This window comes from Mauremys reevesii, linkage group 3 (assembly GCF_016161935.1).
Source record: "Mauremys reevesii isolate NIE-2019 linkage group 3, ASM1616193v1, whole genome shotgun sequence".
NCBI classification, from domain to species: Eukaryota; Metazoa; Chordata; order Testudines; family Geoemydidae; genus Mauremys; species Mauremys reevesii.
Window position 1 is genome coordinate 205,111,546 of NC_052625.1, and position 20,013 is coordinate 205,131,558.

The following is a 20,013-nucleotide window of genomic DNA, read 5'->3' on the forward strand; positions in this document are numbered from 1 at the left end:
TTCTTCCCTATTTGTCAAAATCAACTCTAGAACACTCTCCCCAGTAGCTTTCTCCACCTTCTGAAATAAAAAAACAAATTGTCTCCAATACATTCCAAGAATTTATAGGATAATCTGTGCCCTGCTGTGTTATTTTCCCAATAGATGTCTGTGTGGTTGAAGGCCCCCAATCACCACCAATACTGCCCTAGAAACCAGCCTAGTGCTCACACCAGCTAATGGGGTTACTTTAGATAAAGGTAATGGGCTCAAACACTGCTAACTACCCACAAGATCACTACACTGCTGGAATGGATCATTTCTGAGGAAATATTACAAAATTATTTTAATACATGACCAATCTGGCTTTATTTCTGAGGGTACATGATTAAACAGTCATTTTAAAATATAAATTGTTTCAAGCTTGTGAAACAAAAAAGAGTAAATAAAGTTAGACATTTGCTTCTTATGTGAAGTATGGAACACTTTCCACAAGAGGAACTAAACCTGCCCTTCATGGCTTTAAACCCATTTCATTAGGAGGAATGCCCTATTCAGACACTTTAGGGCTTGCTGAGGAAGCACTATAAAAGGACATTTACCTTCAGAGGATATTGCTAAGTGAGCTGCCAGCAAAAGCACAAGCAGACAGCTGAAAGTATTCAGTTTCTTCTAGTTAAGATGAGTCATGACCAAGAGCTACTCTGGCTAAGTTTTAAAAGTATTCCTTGATATACTGATGCAGTGTTTAAATTTGAAAAGTAAATCCTCAAAGGCATTACAATGAACATTTCCCACAATGCATTTCCAAACAAAGACAAGTTTTAAACAATCTGTTTTAACTGCATCACAGCCATAACGGGATTGCTGCAAAGTAATTTTCTAAAGTAACTAACTGTCATTGCAGACACCAATTAATAGCATGCAACACTTGCAAGTACAGACCATTATACGCAAGTGTTCCATGCAAAGATAGTTTCATCTGGATGGAAGCCATCTGAAAAGTTATTTCTCCTCTGCATTGGAGAAATATTTAGTCTAATCCAGTGTTTTAGTGTTTACAGTACAAGAATGCTCTAGTTTATTCCAAGTTCTATTCAGTTTTCATCCCAGATACTGTACTATTTGATGCTAGTTAAGCTTTCATGCCAGAAGAACCACTAGATTAAGAACTATTACTCCTGACAATCTTCCTATAAAATTTCTATATTAGATTTGAAACTGAAGATGTGAACTTTTGCACTGTCAATTCTAGCCCATGCATACTTAAAGTGCCGCCCAGTTTTAAATTAGGAATAAGTAGGAATTTAAGGAGCTCAGAGATGGACAAAGAAAAGCAAATTAAGTCATCATTGTAGAATCTGAGTGCTTCACACACAACCATTAAATAAAATTTTCACAACCACCCTGTGAGATGAGTGGGTAGTAGACTCATACAGATGAGGAACTGAAGCACATATAGATTAAGGTCAGGAGTATTCACTAACTTGGGATGACCAATTTGAGATGCCAAAGGACCTGACATTTCAAAATACTTATTATACAGCACTTTTGTATGTTCGGAGCGCAGTTCCCATTGACTTCTGTTGACATTGGAAGTGGTCAACAATCCTGCAGATCAGACCCCAGAATCCCAAGTCAGGCTCTAGAAAGCAAGGAACACAGTTCATAACTAATTTAGAAAGTTTGATTCAAGTCCATGGCTCTCAACCTTTCCAAATGACTATACCACCCTTTGAGGAGTCTGATTTGTCTTGCACACCTTTCCAGCGTCCATGACAAATGACGCAGGGGTCCTATGGTAAGTTTCACTATACAACTCTGATTCATCCCCAGATCAGGTCCATCCTGTGCACTGAATGAGGCTGGGATCCTGGCAGGTGGGAAATAGTATGATCATGTAATTAAGACTACCATAACATATGCACAAGGGGTCCAAATTAAGGTTGCACAGGTAACTTAAGTTTTGACATTTCCTAACTACTGAATGGACCCATGAGGATGTCTTTTGACTAGGACCATCCATTTTGAACCGGGCCCTATATTACCTCGCTATCACCCCCCATACATGCTGGCTGTTTTACCCCTCAATTCTGTGGCAGGGAAGCCAGCTTCACCACCTCTTGTAGCAGCACTGCTCCATCAGCAAATGTTAGGTGGAACAGGGCTGATGTACTGAGTCACTGGACAAGTTTTACCCAACCTGTATTGCAGATAAAAAGGTCTGAGAACCACTGTTAGAGGGATGGGAACAGAAAGATGTTTGCTATATGGAAGTCCTGCAGGATATCTGCCCCATTTGACCAAAATCCCTAGAATTTCTTGAAGCTTTTTGTGGTGGAAGACTTTGTTTAAACTAAGTTATGTGAAACTACAGTTAAAATAATATTTAGTAAGTGGACTTAACAGGCATGCATCTTAAGTTTCCTGCTGACACCACCTACACAACCCAGTCAGCTCTATTTAAAAAAAAAATGCATAGTTTCAACAGTGAAGATGCTAATTCATTCAAGGGAATAAAATCCTAGTCATTTTGGTATTCAAGAAATTAAGCCATATATTAAAGCTCCCACAAACAAGACAGATCATAATGGAATAAAATAAGTATTTTCTGTCATAACTGCTTTCAATAGTGTTTTATTTATAGTGGAGAAAGACAAAAATCATTTTCCAGTAAGGTGGGAAAACTAAAAAAAAGAGCTCCTAACAAGAAAAAGCCTGTTGAAATTGCTAAAACAGCATGTATTTTTCCCTAAATGATCTCTAATTCCTTGACTGCTGTTTCTTCTGTCCCCCTCCCCAAATTGACTTCCATTTTCTAAAACTGACATTTCTACTACCCTATATTGGAAATAAGTGCAGAGCAGTAAATCTCTCAATGTATGTTTTGAAGTTGCTTTCACGTGAGGCAGCCATGTCACAACAGAGGGCTCCTGACAAGGAGAGGACAGATTGGAACCATTCTTAAAAAAAAAAATCACTGTAGGGAAAGTCTGGAATCCAATACATGGAACAGACTCATTTAGTTCAGGCCTCTTATTGCTTTTACCAGTTTTACTGGATCACTTGTAACTGAATGTTCATATGCTTACAACCAAACACCCATTTTACCAAAATTAGACAATGTTAGTTTTCACATGCCTCTCAAGGCACCTAATATACAGTTAAACTGGTTAACCGAAGAGTGAATATGGCTCGCAATATGAAAGTAACCTGCCAGAATTAATGCTTTTGGCAGAGCACAGAAAATATCTGTTGCTGCTATCTACATGAACACTAATTCTGGCCTCAGGATACAAGCCAAATATAAAATGAAATTTATCACTTGTGAGAGGGTATCCTAGCTAGTTTAAGCCACTTAGACTGACAGCATAGTTTAAAAAAAACAAAAAAAAGTGTTCAACTTGTTTGCCTTAGTAACAACAACATTGCCAACACAGCAACCACTATAATTTGAAGGCTATTAACTTTTCTTTAAAAACAATATTCATGACTCCTTTGAAGTTTAATATCGAAGCTTGTTTCCTTACCAGCTTGAGCTGCATCAGTGTTGTATATAGTTGCCCCCAACTGCTGTATTGCTAGCCTAAGTTTTTATTTATGACAGCAGTATGTCAGTGGAGAGATGACCACACAGCCTTTACAATACACAGTACATTTACTTTAGGACAAAAGCATTAGAGAAATCACAATACAACAGTCTACACTTGCTTAACCTTACCAGGTGTCCCCTACAACCTCTCTTATGGAGGCCCTAGCAGGATCCAGTCCTTCAAACCTCTCAGCAAAATTTGCTCTCTTGGTTAATGGTTCATGTCAGACTGTTGGATCAAAATGAACACCTTTCAGACAGTTCAGGCCGATTGACACTTTATACAATTTTGTGGTCTTTGTTGCACAGCCTCCTGAAACAGTGGTTAGCCCGCTGGGTCATCTTCAGTCCATGCATTATGCCTCTCCAGGACAATGATTCAACATCCTCCCCATAAAAAGACAAAAATGGGGGAATATAGTAGGAAAAGAGCCTGAAATACATGCCCTTGCATCAGAGGCCTGGTATGAGGCCTGAGCTAAAGTAGCAGGCAAGCTTTGCTGATATCAAGCAAAGTTAGCACAAGTCAAGCTATGAGCAAATGTCAGGCTCTCTTCCTATTACACATACATACACAAACACTTAAATCTGTGTTTTAGACTCTTATAGAAAGATACTTCTCGGGAAATTTTATGCCACTGTGCATATGCAAAATTCATGTGCCATGCAGAATTCCCCCTCTCCCCCCAACCCCCGACACACACAGAAAATACATTCTGCCGACTTACTCCTTTTGCTCACCAGGGGCCGCTATGGTTCCAGAACAGAGAGCAGCCACTCCCAGGCAGGAGCAGCCCCATCTGCAGACAGGGAAGAGAAAGAAGCTGCCTTCTTCAAAGCGCTCTGCCCATGGAGTTAGGTCAGAAGGCATGGGATGGGGGGTATGGATAGCATGGGGCACATGGGACTGCTGGTGGGTCACAGAGCCACATGGAGACAGGGAGGAGAAGGTGGTGGAGGAGGAGGATGCTGGGCCACATGAGGAGGGGGGAGAGAGTGGCTGAGTGGGGTGCAGAGCACCATGGGGAGGAGGCAGATGTGCCTGACTGAATGAGAGAAGCTAGAGGTCAGTCAGGGCCCGCATGGTGGAGGCTCTATAACAATCCGACCCCATCCAAAAAAAACCTGTTCTGTACTTCTCCCACCCACAACAACCACCCTCCAAGTTCATACCCAGGCTCCTTCCCAGCAATTACTCCCCTCTCCCTCAGCTCCTCCATTACCCCTGACTTCCCAAGCTTTTGGTGTCAAAAGACGTTTCCTGAATCTTTTTTGTCATCTGTATTGTTACAGACATAGTTGCTGACAGGTATTTTGAAATAAATTACCAAAATAATTGAAACTGGTGTGATTATATTGTGTTATTTTGACAAATAAAAATATGCAGAATTTTAAAATATCGTGCACAGAATTTTAGTTTTTGTTGCAGAACACCCCCAGTAGTAAGAAGGAACATGTGCAAACAAACACTACCTGCTGCTAGAGAGCCTAAACAATGTCTATTTTGCTTTAGTTATAAGTAAGGCTCCATGTTTGTCATGGAAGTCAGATTCTGTGACTTCCTGTGATCTCCGTGACTTCTGCAGCAGCCTGGTGTGGCTAGCCCAGGAGCTGCCTGAGCAGCCCTGTGGCCAGTCGCACTAGCTGCTGCAGGGGCAGTCTCAGGTCTCCAGCAGCAGGAGGTGGGGTTTATTTTTTTGAGGGGAGGGGAGTGCACCCTCAGGGCTGGGGACTGGGGTGCAGGGTAGTGCTTACCCGGGGGGAGCTCCCTGGAAGGGCAACAGAAACTCCCATCCCTCGCTCCTAGCTCCATGTGCTGCCTCCGCCCGCAGGCAGTGCCCCTGCATGTCCATTGGCCGTAGTTCCCAGCCAATGAGATGCAGAACCGGGGACTGGGATGGAGAGGAGGCAGCACGTGGAGTTAGGCAGGGAGCCTGCCCCAGCCCCCTCAGGGCTGTGCCCATCCCAAAGGCCCTACCCCCAAGGTTTAGGCAGGGGTATATAGTAAATGTCATGGACAGGTCATGGGCTGTTATGGGCAGTAAACAAAAATTAACGGCCCGTAACCTGTCCATGACATTTACCATAAATACCCGTGACTAAAACATAGCCTAAGTTATAAGTAGTAGGCTTTGGGGTGGTTTTTGTTATTTAGATTATAGGCGCTCCTTCTCTATATTAGGGTCCAAGATTGATTGTGGCCTATTCAACATTTTAGAGGACATTTGCAGTATTAGAGCAAGGCATTTCTAGCTAAGAGCAAGATCTGGACTTTCAAATACACCTCTACCTCGATATAACACTGTCCTCGGGAGCCAAAAAAAATAATCTTACTGCGTTATAGGTGAAACCGCGTTATATCGAACTTGCTTTGATCCACCAGAGTGCGCAGCCCCCCGCCCCCTCTGGAGTGTGTTATATTGGGTCACGTTATATTGGGGGAGAGGTGTATAGGCCCCGATGAATGAACAACAGTGTCTAGGTGTTAAAGGCAGCATATTTCACTTTGACCAGAAATAAATGGATATGAATCTCAACTTGAACAGTCATAGCATTGACCTTTAAAGCACAGGAACGTGCACATGTATGTGCCACACTGACTAGAAAAACCATAGAGTTTACAAAAACTGTTCCAGTTGAGTGCATGTGGAAGTATATTCTTAATGTAGCAGTTATACTGACATCCAGTACAGAGGGTCTGAACACAGTCTCAAAAGCATGTTGAATATTCAATTGGTCTTCTTCTGTAAACAATTAGCTATGGTACAGAGCAGCCTCAAGCTTTTGTAAGGAAGTGACAGTTTTTCAGCATCATGAGTTGACATCCCTCAATTCAACAAGCCAATCAGGGCAAGAAGCTGAAGTGATAGTCAGTCTACTATTCTCTGCTGATTTCTGGAAAATGTTGATAGCTGAAACATTAGATTAAGCAGGCAAATACCAGAGAGATGGATACACTTACAGAAGTAAAGTACTGCTTTAAAGCAATGCATCTGTTTTTCCAGTAGGCTAAATTACAGCCTTGCTATTTCATTCCACATCAAAAACCATTAACTTAACAGTGCAGAAAACCCAATGTAATTTCTAGTCAGAGGGACTCAAATATGCTACTCACTGATAGGAATCATGCAGCTTTGAGTACTCCTAGCTCTCTACCACCCCACCAACAAATAAATCCACAGTATGGCATGGCTAGATAAGCATTTCACAGACCTTTATGCATCACTCAGGGTTTTGGAAAAATCCAGAAGATCAAAGCAGATGTGGTGAGAAGAAACTTCAGATCATAGATGTCAAGAGAAATTGCTACCTCAAAATTTTACTTCTCCCAAAAGAGAAACTTAAAAGAACCCTGCTTCAAGGCTTGCTCTTGAGCCTGCCAGCACACCCCAAGCAGGACTAAATTGACAATGGGGTATGTCTTCACTGTAGAATTAAATCACAAACTCCTATTAAATTAGCCTGGTCACACTGGCAACACACTTAACTATAGAGTGGTTGTGTTAGGAACTGATAATTTGTGCTAACTCAAGCTGCAGCCTTTACCTGACAAGCCAACCAACTCCAGTTAAAAAGCACCACACAAGTCAAAGCATTTGTCTGTGGGGCAAGGACTCAAGTCGGGGCAACATTCTAGTTAACTTTGCAAGGACACCTCATGGAACCAAGGCCCTTGGCAAGACTCCATCTCAGTGTTTGGATCCAATGAAGCAAAGCTCCAAATTGCACCCAGAGGAGTGCCCATTTAGGAGCACAATAGGTTTTATCAGTGGTGAAGAAGGTCCTGCAAAGTCAACTTGGTAGATCCACTGAAGGTGCAGTCAAGTATCAGAGGGGTAGCCGTGTTAGTCTGGTTCTGTAGAAGCAGCAAAGAATCCTGTGGCACCTCATAGACTAACAGATGTTTTGCAGCAATACCCACTTCTTCGGATGCAAGCAGTGGAAATTTCCAGGGGCAGGTGTATATATAAGCAAGCAAGAAGCAAGCTAGAGATAACGAGGTTAGATCAATCAGGTAGGATGAGGCCCTGTTCCAGCAGTGAGTTCAGTGCACTCCATGCCTCAAGGATATCAGATGTTGTCCATCATCATCTTTCATGGTTTCTTATAATTGAAGTCTTCTGGCCTCTTGAATGAGCCAGAAAGCATAGATGAAGGTCTCATGTGAAGTGAAGCATCTTTAGCATAAAAGTGGCTATGTCCCTAAAGAAGAGGACAAACACCAGGTCCACCAGAACGCCAACAGGCGCCACTCAACCTTGGCAGAGAAGCACTACATTATCTTTCATTTCAATACCCGTCTTCTTCTGATGGCTTACACCCTCCTTTCCAGAAACCCCAACTACTGCTCCATAACTTAATTTGGCAGGCCTTTGACTTGACATGTTGCTTCAAGAGCCTTGGTGCATTCTGCATTTTGTCTATCTTACCCTCCACCATTTGGGAATGATTTGATTAGTTCTCTGATGGCATGGGCTGAAATCATGTAATGACTGTTAAAGGTTATTTAGTAGGAATACACAGTATGTTTCCATTCCATTATCAAGGCTGCGAAACATTTTTTTCAGGAAAAAATGAAAGTGGATTTTCAGCGTGTTCCTGTAGGGAATCTGCACAAACAATGTATTTGTCTAAAACCCTGGTGGGATGGGGAGAAGAGGAACTGAAGGAGCAATTAGTGATTGTAGAAAGGTTGAAGTCAACTGCAGTGATGTTTTGATAGGAGTAGGAGGAATCATGAACTATAATGAGGGTTTGGTTTGCTACAATCTAGGATCTTCTGCCAAGTGGGCATCTGACAACATGCAAGACTGGCTAGTTCATCTCATTGTTCGGCCACCAGTGTTACTATAGTTAGTATGAGAAAGTGTGGAAGTTGCTGATCAATATTGTGGACAGGTGACCAGTGTTCATCTGACCAAGTGCAGAAAAACAGTTTTCTTCAGATTTTTTAATCATATGTACTACTGAAAGTTGGTTTACAAAAGCAGAATAGTTAGAATCTAAGACATTTGATGACAATCACCAAACCACCACTAAATATGCCAATTTAAATTGCTGTCCCAGACCTTCCAGAAACTTTGCTTCTGATTGCATGTCAGATGATCAGAGTAGCAAGAATGCCAAAGACATATCAGAGATCAATTGATAATTTGCCACTAAAAAGAAAGGCGTAAAATTTGAACTTCACAGGTTACAAAATTTTATACTATCAATTTCAGTGTAGCACAAACTGAGCAGTTGAAAGAAATACTTCACTCTGGTTACACCCCTTCAGACAGATCTAAACAGGTCCAATGCAAGATGCTGCTAGCGAAGAAACAAGAGGAAGAACCACTGACAGAAGTAAGTGTATGTTGGTTGACCATACATCCACTAGGAAAATCTCAGTAAAAAGATATAAGCATGCACACTAAGAAAGATGCATTCCTATCTACCCGAGAAGAAAACAGAAGTTGCTGCATTCATTTAAGAAAAGAGTGAAAGCATGACAAAGGATGTTTGCCTTTTACTCAGAGAAAAAGATCAGTAATTCAGGTGTAATCATTGTAGAGTCCTGACATGGCTGTCAACATGCTATTTAAACTTAAATATGCACCAAGCTCTATTCCAGAGACAACCCTCACTCATATTGGCAACATTCTTAAGACAAAAAGTCTCTGCTTCCTGCACCTGCATAATTTTATAGAATAGGGACTGAAGTTATTGGATCACACAGCCCTTAACTTCAGCAGTCAATTTTGTCACAATGGATGCATGTGTGTGATCCCAATAGGCACAGCTTTTTTAGAAGGTTTCTGAAGCTCAAAACTTGGGCCCAGAGTGTCCTAGATACCAAGAGGGAGAGGGACAGCTCAGTGGTTTGAGCACTGGCCTGCTAAACCAAGGGTTGAGAGTTCAATCCTTGAGGGGGCCACTTAGGGATCTGGGGCAAAAATTGGTCCTGCTAGTGAAGGCAGGGGGCTGGACTTGATGACCTTTCAAGGTCCCTTCCAGTTCTAGGAGATTGGTATATCTCCAATTATTATTATTATAAAGCACACACTTCCCACCTACTCTTAGCAAAAGACAGATTTTAATATTGAAGAAACTCCTTGTGCCAGATGGGTACACCAGAAAAATCAAATACCGCCTAGCAGTATTTTTTTACCCATGCTAATAAATGCTTTGGTATATGGAGGTTCCAGAACCTGCACCCCTTTCCCGGGTCCTCTTTGAGGTAGACCCTTCCTCTGAACTGGAATGGGCTACAGAAAGGCTGGTATGTGTTCTGGTGCTACCAGTACTGGGTTCACTTACTTTGATATCTTCAGAACTGGCTGTTAATCCGAAGGCAGATCAAGGGTCCTGGACTGTAAGGCCTCCATCACAAGCATGTCCTAATGGTATGGATCCCAAGGTATTGGTGCTCAGACCTAAACTGGTCAGGGCAGCAAGCCCCCTGGAAGCAAGTTAGACAGCTCAAAGTAGAGGGGCTCAAAACAGTGCTTAGATCAGGTCTTTCAAATCTAGATCAGCCTTAGCACCCTCAGTGCCAACAAAAATCAAGCTAGTTTAACTACACAGTAGGTCAAATTATTTCTGATATCTAAATCACCCACTACTAAGTGGGCAGGGGAGGATAATCAGGGAGAAACAAGTAAGCTCTTCAGGCATGAAAAGAAAAGCTCCCTACATCTGTGGCTAAATGCACAAAGGAAACATGTAACACGAAACTACAGACCCATGGCAACTAGGGACATAAATATTGTTTTTAAAAAGTTAACCATTTAAATGATTAAAATTATATCGTTTAACTGGTTAACCGCTGGGGCCAGAGCCACTCTGGCCAACGGGCGTGCCAGGGACTGGGGCCACTCTAGCAGATGCAGCGGGAGCTAATGGTTAGCATGGAGGGTTAACTGGTAAGCATTAGTCTTACTGGTTAACTGTTTACTATTTTACATCTCTAATGGCAACCTCTACTCCAAGTTTCTCTGCACAAGAGAAGGGTTCTTGCAGCACCAGGCTCTTCTTTCCCCTGAACAGTGGGTTTTTTAATAGAGTTTACTAGATTCTCCTTTAGCTTGCCACTTAAGTTTATTGAAAGCTTGATCATTTGTAAATATTAGGCTCTAATTTCAAGTAACAGCTACTCTAAAACACACTCAGGTGATGAGCCCAATCTCCTTGTTATGCCTATTACAAAAACAACCCTAAAATTTGCTTCCAAGCCTAGAGCAGGGGTGTCAAACTTACAGCCTACATGACATTTGGAATATCCAGAATCTGAGTTTTGTTTTTGTTTTTCAAATAGAGTCCTAGCCCTCATGGCTGCTGAGAGCCTTCAAGATGTGAACTGAGTATAACAAACAGTGATTATCTGACTAGGTCTGCAGAGAGCCTGAAACACCTCAGAGCTGTGAGTTCCCCTGCCAGGTCGGGGTGTCAACCTGATAGAGCTGAATGATCATGTTTACTATTTAATTTGAATGGAGATAGGGCAGGTTGGAATTGCTGCAGGAAGGGAAACAAGAGAACAGGAGATACTCAAAGATATAAAAAAGGGGGATAAAAGGATGAAGAAGGAAATAGCAGTGGGCCTGAAGAGAAGCATGTTATCCTCATAACACAAGGCACCAAACAAATCAAACAGTTACTAAATAAAGGCCATATTCTCTACCATCAATCTCTCTGAAAGCCTCCTACAAAAATCAGTGGGCATTCCACTGTGCCTTGTGGCGAGTACACAAGTCTTGAATTTGTATCTTGGGCCATAGACCATAACAAAACAGAATCTATCCCTCTCCTCTGGATGAATTTGATACCCCGACCTAAAGAGCATGAGGAATTAATGGAGTCATTAGCAAATGGAGAGATGAGATTGTCTAGAATCAACAGAAGGAAACGGAATTCAGAGTGGCACGCTTTTAAGGGTTTGCCTACACAGGGAACTATGGCATCATAACATGTGGAGTTATTTTATAACAAGTCTTTGCTCTGGGAGTTATGTCAGTATAGCTACAAAGTGATATACTTACTAGCAGTCATATTGGTGAAGTTTCCTTGTGGACAAACCTTAAGAGATACTCCTTTCCATGCAGCTCAGTGTCATTTGAGTATGGTTAGCAAATGTGGATTTGTTTGACTGAAACTAAGAGGTGGAGGCTGAACAAGCATGTTAGTATGAAAGGGCAGATACAAGGTCAGTAAGCCTCAAACAGGGGACATGTATTCCAATGGTACTTAAATTTGCAGAGCCTGGAAACAGTTACTGTTTCCCAAAATTCATATCAATCTCCATATGAAACTGCTCAACTACAATAAAAATGAAGTCACCACTGGTTCCTTCCCTCACCCCAGTTCTTCCTGGGGCCCTTCCCTCACAAGTGCTTAGAAGCCACAATGATTGGCATAAGAAACCTAAGACAGAAAAAAAATATATCATTATGCTAGTTTGGTTTTGAGATCCAGGACTCACTTTGTCTAGATACAAATTCTGACCAAAGTTTAGCTTGACACCAAAGAAGATGCTTGACAATTCTGGAATGGACTTAAAGCAAGCTACTTGTTTAGTTTTCACTCAGTATCTTCTATGAAAAGAAGAGTACTCCATACTCATAAAATACAGCTACTCCAAGAGTGCAGATTAAAGAATGGCGTTATGTGGAGTACAATTTTGTACACTGCCTAATGCTTTAGTTTTGGAACAATCAGTAGTATGCTTTAGTTTTCATAGTATAGTCCAGGGGTCGGCAACCTTTCAGAAGTGGTGTGCCAAGTCTTCATTTATTCACTCTAATTTAAGGTTTCGCATGCCAATAATATATTTTAACATTTTTAGAAGGTCGTTCTATAAGTCTATAATATATAAACTAAACTATTGTTGTATGTAAAGTAAACATTTTAAAAGCCTTAATTTTAAATGAAGCTTCTTAAATAAATTAAAATGCAGAGCCCCCCCAGACTGGTGGCCAGGACCCAGGCAGTGTGAGTGCCACTGAAAATCAGCTCACGTGCTGCCTTTGGCACATGTGCCACAGGTTGCCTACCCTAAACTGGAGATATAGTTTAAGATAAAAGGCTCAGTTTAGGAAACCCCCGTCACTATAAATAATGCACAGAGGAAGAAGAGAACATTAAGGGAAGCATTTTCATTAAGATCCATGATAAAAATATTTGTTAGTCTAGATAAAATTGAGTGGCACTCAGAAGGGAATATTTATGTTTGCTTGCATTAGCACCAAATAATTAAAATTAAGGGTTTGCCCCAGATCTAGTTTATTTTTTATTGTTTGTGCGCCATTTGCTAATGCAAATAAAATAAAAAAAATAAATAAATAAACCTGGTCAGTTTCACTGACAGGTTCTCATGTACCAGATAATTGTTTCAGTTCAATTTAGACACGTAAGCATAAATTGTGTGCCTGAAGTTTTGTGAAACACTGACATCCTTCCAAAATCAGCATGAAAGCATACCAACCCAGACAGAAGATCTACTTGCCATGCTCATGATAAACAATGTTTTACTCTCTGAACCCAAGCAGCTTTTCACCAAGTGCAAGCACAATTTTCCAAGGTTGTTTCGCAAAACTGCTTTCACTGACTGAACAAAGGTGTCTGCATTGGGCTACTTTTCTGGTGGGAAAATAAAACTGTTGCTGCCATTAGTTCAGCGCCACCAGTAGCAGCAATGATGGAAGTGCTAACAGAAAGGCTCTAGAAAGCGGTTTAAATTTTAAACATCTTTTTAATCTTGCTCTGAATAGGTCTACACTATGATGGCTTACCACACCAGAGATCACCTTCACTTCATGTACACCAATCATGGGTATTACTAACAGCTGATCCAATAGTAGCAATAGTGGGGAATTTGGGGAAACAATTAGACAAAACCAAAGTTACCAGGAGACTTATAGTTAAAGTCAAAATAGTGATCTCTGCACTAAAGAATACAGGAATTTTTTTAAAAAATAAGTGTCCTTTAAGACAGATTTTTACCTTTGCTATAAGATATTCACAACCTACTTTAAATAAGTCCCAAAGCTTTTGAAGACAGATTCCCTGCTCTATTCAGGGAGGTTATGATGACTTAGGGATTCTGAAGGAGCGCTTATTTATAGCACCTCTAGCCATGGTAATGAAGTCATTCACATAAATACAAAAGTTCAACTAATGTTTTGAGAATGAACTAGATTGTTGCTTTTAGCAATGACTACAAAAGCACTCAAAGTATACCAAATTATAGTCAGTTAGCTAGCGGCAACCATGTTTCATCCACTCAAATATGATAAGGCTCTGATACAATTTAAGTAGAAGTAGGTAAATAAGCTATAGTTCACCTTACTAAATCGATACAAACAGAATGCACTTGTTACTTCCTTATTGCACCATGTCAAAGGCTGCATCTGCACTGAGCTTTGCTGAAAGTTTCCCACCATTGCTGCAGAACTGGTACAGCACCTCTCCTGCTACCAACAGAAGTTCTCACATAGAGGCCGACAGCATCAAAACCACCATGTCATATAGATCTGTCAAAAACTTGTGGGCTCTACACCAGTGTGACCAGTGAGGCTGTGCCAGTATTATACCAATGGAGGAGATTTTCAGAGAGTCTTTAGTGCAGGCAAGGCCTACGAGCTACAATTGAAAGTGTTAGTGTGATATAATCCATTTTCAGATTGATTACTCAGCCATTTTACATGTTAACACAATTCACCCTTCAGAATAGTGCTTGAGCAAGTACAAGAGGACCAATGTTTTAATGCACCTTAGGTTTTTCCATAATATGGGTGGGCCACATCTTAATAGGAGTTGCATGGTCCACTCCTACTCTATTTGCATTCATTCAGAGTGCATCCCTGTCATGATTTTGTAACAGCCAAGCAGTAAATAAAACAATTTCTTAGATGGAAAATGCATTTTGAGCCATCTTTACACAATTTAGCAGTCAGAAGCCAGCACTGTGTAACAAGACAAGTTTTCACAATCCATTAGCAACTATTCTACAGACCAATTTGAGAATCTCATGTAGTCACAAAGGAAGTTCTGAATGCCACATAAAACCTGGATTATTAGTTCATATTAGCTTTGAGACCACACACCAATTAATTGGAGATGGATTTTGTTCTAAAATCACCATTTTATGCATTCAAGAGCACAAATTAGATACACAGTGTAGGATTTTCAGAAGCACCGAAGTGACAGAAACACAGGTCCCATTAATTTCCAATGGGATTTGTGCTTCTCAGTCTACACAATCGCAATGTTCTAGAGTCTATGGACAGGATTTTCAAGATGTGCCTAACTCACTCCGGACATGCTTAAAAATCCCATCTGTGGACTCTAGAACATAGCTATGGTGTAGACCAGGGTTAGCAAACTTTTTGGCCTAATGGCCACATCTGGGTATGGAAATTGTATGGCGGGCCATGAATGCTCACGAAATTGGGGTACAGGAGGGCTCCAGCTGGGGATGCGCGCTCTGGGGTGGGGCTGGGAATGAAGAATTGGGAGTGCAGGAGGGTGCTCCAGGCTGGGACCAAGGGGTTCAGAGGGTGGGAGGGGGATCAGGGCTGGGGCACAGGAGAGGGTCGGGGGGACAGGCTCTGGGCAGTGCTTACCTCAAGCAACTCCCAGAAACAGCGGCATGTCCCCACTCTGGCTCCTACGCAGAGGTGCGGCCAGGCGGCTCTGCATACTACCTTGTCTGCAGGCACTACCCCTGCAGCTCCCATTGGCTGCAATTCCCAACCAATGGGAGGTATGGGGGTAGCGCTTGGGGCAGGGGCAGCATGCGAAGCCCCCTGACTGCCCCTATGTGTAGGAGCCGGGGGGGGGGGAGAAAAGGGGGAACATGCACCTGCTTCTGGGAGCTGTGTGGAGAGGAGCAAGACCCTGACCTTGCTCCCCAGCTGGAGCAGGACAAGCCCCGGGACCCTGCTTCCTGGTGGGAGCTCGAGGGCCAGATTAAAACGTCTGGAGGGCCAGGTGTGGCCCCCAGGCAGTAGTTTGCCCACCCCGGTGTAGACAGAAAAGCACAAGAGTGCACAACACTAATCATCTCTAGTACCTCAAAACTGACCGACAGACAATTTGCTTCTAAGGATAAACTTTTGCCTATACTCAAGCTACCTACCCATAAGGCTTCAACCAGTTTACAATCTCATTTATAGATGTCTGAACATTGTGTTAATAATGCATATTTTCTGTGGCATGGCTAGGGTAGTACCACCACTACATATCACCAATTCCTTAAATTCAACATTAAAGGGCTTGAACTTGAAACACAGACTAAACAAAACTCCACTTCCCACCACCAGGAAAAGCAAGCAATGCTTAGTCTAATGTAAACTCAGACAAATATGGATTAAGTAATTAAATTATGGCCCTTGTAATGAAATAAAAACACAGCGTTGAACAATTCTACTTTCCTTGGATGAGGTGTTATGAAGGTTAGAGTGGGAACATGGGCTATAAAAATAAAGCAGCTAAGAGCTCCAGTCCAAGACAATTGAGTTGCTACCTAACCACCATGGATGTCTCAACTATCCCTAGCTACTTAGGAGTCTCAAATACCAAATATACCTTCCTAAATTATACAAACTTCAGTGATTAAGAAAGCACCATTTCTTGTAGGGCTTTTAGGGACACATTTGAGCTTTGATTGATTAGAACTATAGCAGACTGAACACCACAACACAGAACAGTGGTTCCTAACTATGCTTATCTACCACTATTGATACTTCATGTTTGTATGACTAGTACTATGGCTGGGAAAGCATTATCTAAATTGTATATGTTCCCCTGCACTAGAAGAGCAACAGTGCTGCCAGTCATTCAAGTCTGCACACTAAGCCCCACAGACCTTAATCCAATCCAAACACCAGTCTAATTTCCAAGACTGAACTTCTGAATCAATTAACTTCTGCTGCATGTGGTATACATCTGTACACACAGCCTGCAAGTAAGCATTGGCAGATACAGTGGCAGTCCTGTTAAGTTGGTACAGTTGACCAAAGAGGTTAGAAGTCCCTACACTGGAGGGTCAGGCATTCAGCCCAAGACAGTACATGCAGAGATGATGATGAGAAAAAAAAATCTAGAGAAACAACCTGCTTTATTGGAAAGGGTCTTGAGGTCAAAAGCACAGGGAGATGGGGAGGGAAGATCTCAGAACACATACCCTTTTTCCTCAAAAATGGACATGAAAGCCATTTTGAGAGAGGATTTGCACTCAAATATAGGTGATAGGGTTACTCCTGGGGGAATTCCATACCAATTAAAAATTCTGCAAATTGTGTCAAAACAGCACAATAAATTCACATCAATTTCAATTATTTTGGTAATTTATTTCAAAATACCTGTCAGAAGTGCGGTCTGTAACAATGCAGACAACAATAGATTGACGAAATGTTGCTACACCGCACCCAGGGCTGAAATTCATAATTTCCACTAAAGGAGCATTTTGGTGGAAACCACAAATTTATCAGGGAAAAAAAAATACAGAATTCTGCAGGGAACATTAATTCTGTGCAAATTCTACATTACGCAGTGGCACAGAATTCTCCCAGAAGTAATAGTATGTGCTGACTGGACTTCGAGGGGGCTCACCCGCTAATAACAGAGTGAGGGTGGAGAGAAACAGTGAGTCCCCCCATAATTAACCTGGTCTTACCAGCCACTAGTGGAAATGATGTTGGGGGGGAGAAAGAGAGAGTCAGGTTCCCAGGAGGTAGGGAGATACTTAAAGGTCATTCACAGATGCTGGAGATGAAGCTAGCATTGGGATGCACATAAGGAAGTATAGTCACCCCTGGGAGAGGAGTGGACCAAGTCTCTCCGGAATCACACTCCAATGGTGGAGATTAACGAAGGATCTCACCCGAGTAGTGATGGCAGGAGATAAAAGGGGCAATTCAATTGATAGTGGCATAAGATGTGTGTGGTTGGGGTGGTGGGGAGACATGATCAGGTCAACAGGGCAGGGTGCCTTGGGGATAGAAGGCTCCCCTGGTCACTCACTGATGGCAGAGATGAATGTAGGGGTCGGTGTCCCACTCACTCCCTAACAGTCGAGATAGGGTGCGGGTCGGTGCAGCAGGTCTGAGGCAGGCCCCACTCACACACCAAGGGCGTGTGAGGGAGGAGCATATGTCGCCTCCCCCCACCCCCCGGTGAGAATCAGGCTCCCAGGGTTGAGGATCAGGCCCCTCACTCACCCAGGGTGGAGCTGGGCCGGGGCGGTCACTCACCAATGATGGGGGCGGGGGGGATCCCCGTCACTCACCCAGGGTGGCGCGGGGGGGGGGCGGGCCCCGGGCCCTCCCCCCGGGGGGGGGCGGGGGGGGCGCGGCCACACCCCCAGGGGGGGGGCGGGGGGGGGCCCCGGTCACTCACCCAGGGTGGGGGCGGGGGGATCCCCGTCACTCACCCAGGGTGGGAGCGGGGGGGGGGCAGGCCCCGGTCACTCACCCAGGGTGGGGGCGGGGGATCCCCGTCACTCACCCAGGGTGGGGGCGGGGGGGGGAGGCCCCGGTCACTCACCCAGGGTGGGGGCGGGGAGGGCGGTCACTCACCGATGGTGGAGATGAAGGTGGTGTTGAAGGCATCGTCGGAGAAGCGGAAGAGGACGCAGGTCTTGCCGACGCCGGAGTCCCCGATCAGCAGCAGCTTGAAGAGCAGGTCGTACGTTTTCTTCGCCATGGGGAGCGCGGCCGCCGCCCGCTGCGGGCTCCCCCGTCCCTGCCCGGGCCGCTCTCGCTCAGGGGCCCCGCGGGCCTGTGCAGCAGGGAGCCGGGGCTACCCGGCAGGGCGGCGGCCCGGCGGCTGGTGGGGGAGGGGGCGGCCGGGGCGGCACAAATGGCTTCCCTGGCGGGGCTGCCCCTGCCCTGCGCGGCGGGGGCCGGGCGCGCCTTTCGCTCTCGGGCGGCGACGGGTCCCGCGCTGCTCACGGGGACGCTGCTCCGACGACAGCCCCTGGCCTCATTCCCTCCGCGCCCGGCTCCGGCTCCGGCCCCGCTGACTCCCACTCCCCGGAAGGCGGCGGCGGCAGCTCCCCTCAGTCTCCCCCGGCTGCGCGCGCCGCTCGTTAAACGCACAGGCCGCGAGGCGAGGGGCAGGGCGACGTGCGCGCCGCTGACGTATGCGGAGCCGACGCAAAGGCAAGGCCGCGAAGGGGCGGGGCCCTATGCTCGTGCTCGCCAGAGCCGGGAAAGAAAGCGGCGCGCGCCGCCGCCGGACACATAGGACGAGGTGACGCAAGCACTCTCTTTGTCGGCGTGGGAAGCGGGGCCGCGCGCGTTCGCGGAGGGAGGGGGCGGAGCCTTGGGCGAGGCCGCGCTACCCCGTCTTCCCTCACCATGCCCCTCCTCCTCCGCCGCCGCAGAGCGGGCGCGGCGCGACGAAGTCCCGCCCCCGGCCTCTGATTGGCGTTCACAGCAAAAGAAGCCAGAGCTGATTGGCACGCATCGGTAATCCATCGTAGAGGCGTGCGGGTTTGCGCGAGCCCGGGGAAAGGATGATGTCAGCGTGGCGCAGGCGCGGGGAGACCTCAGAGCGTCCGTCCCCTCCCCCCCCAGCCTGAGGGGATGCGTTTGGCTGAGGGAGGCGCGCGGCCCGCCCGCCCTTTCCCCTGCCGCCCTAGGGCACCGCGCCGCTCCCGTCCCCGAGCCCTGCCTGGTGCCGCTGGCTCGTGGCCCGCCCTGGCCTGGGCCTGGAACGGGCCCTGCCCTGGGCGGGCCGAGCCCTGGTGCGCGACCCGTGGCAGGGGGCGGGGGGTGAGGTCTTTGCACTGATCCCTGCCCCGGCTCCGTGGCTGGGCAGTAACGTGTCTCCCCGGCCCCCGCGCCTGCCCTGGGCCCCGTGACCTGAGTCCTGCGGCACAATTACAGCGCCTGAATCCCGCCTTCTAGCGGGGGGCACGAGGGCAAAGCAAATGGCCTTGCAGAGACGGGCCAGAAACCCTGCGCCATGCGGCAGGCGAAGGAGGAGACACTGGTTCTGGAGCTGGCAAGCCAGTCACAGGCTTGGTTTAATCCTGAGCTGATGGTGTCAGATTTGCAGATGAACTGGAGCTCAGCAGTTTCTCTTTGAGGTCTGGTGCTGAAGTTTTTTTGCTGCAGGATGGCCACCTTTACATCTGCTATGGTGTGGCCAGGGAGGTTGAAGTGTCTCTTACAGGTTTTTGTATATTGCCATTCCTAATATCTGATTTGTGTCCATTTATCCTTTTCCTTAGAGACTGTCCAGTTTGGCCGATGTACATAGCAGAGGGGCATTGCTGGCATATGATGGCGTATGTTACATTGGTGGACGTGTGGGTGAATGAACCGGTGATGGTGTGGCTGATCTGGTTAGGTCCTGTGATGGTGTCGCTGGTGTAGATATGTGGGCAGAGTTGGCATCGAGGTTTGTTGCATGGATTGGTTCCTGAGCTAGAGTTACTATGGTGCGGTGTGCAG

General features: G+C 45.2%; 1 protein-coding gene across 2 annotated transcripts in view; it reads right to left on the minus strand.

The window, feature by feature from the left end:
- Positions 1 to 18,668, minus strand: part of RAB10 (RAB10, member RAS oncogene family) — a 55,024-nt gene extending 36,356 nt beyond the window's left edge. The window contains exons 1-2 of one of the 2 annotated variants that reach the window (XM_039529214.1): positions 18,383 to 18,668; positions 18,130 to 18,270 (exon numbers count right to left, since the gene is read on the minus strand). In XM_039529214.1, the coding sequence (XP_039385148.1) occupies positions 18,130 to 18,256 (127 nt within the window). In that variant the 5' untranslated portion in view covers positions 18,257 to 18,270; positions 18,383 to 18,668. Of the gene's footprint in view, positions 1 to 18,129 lie in introns of both variants that reach the window. The other variant, XM_039529213.1, reaches the window with a different exon arrangement.
- Positions 18,669 to 20,013: the final 1,345 nt, after the last annotated feature.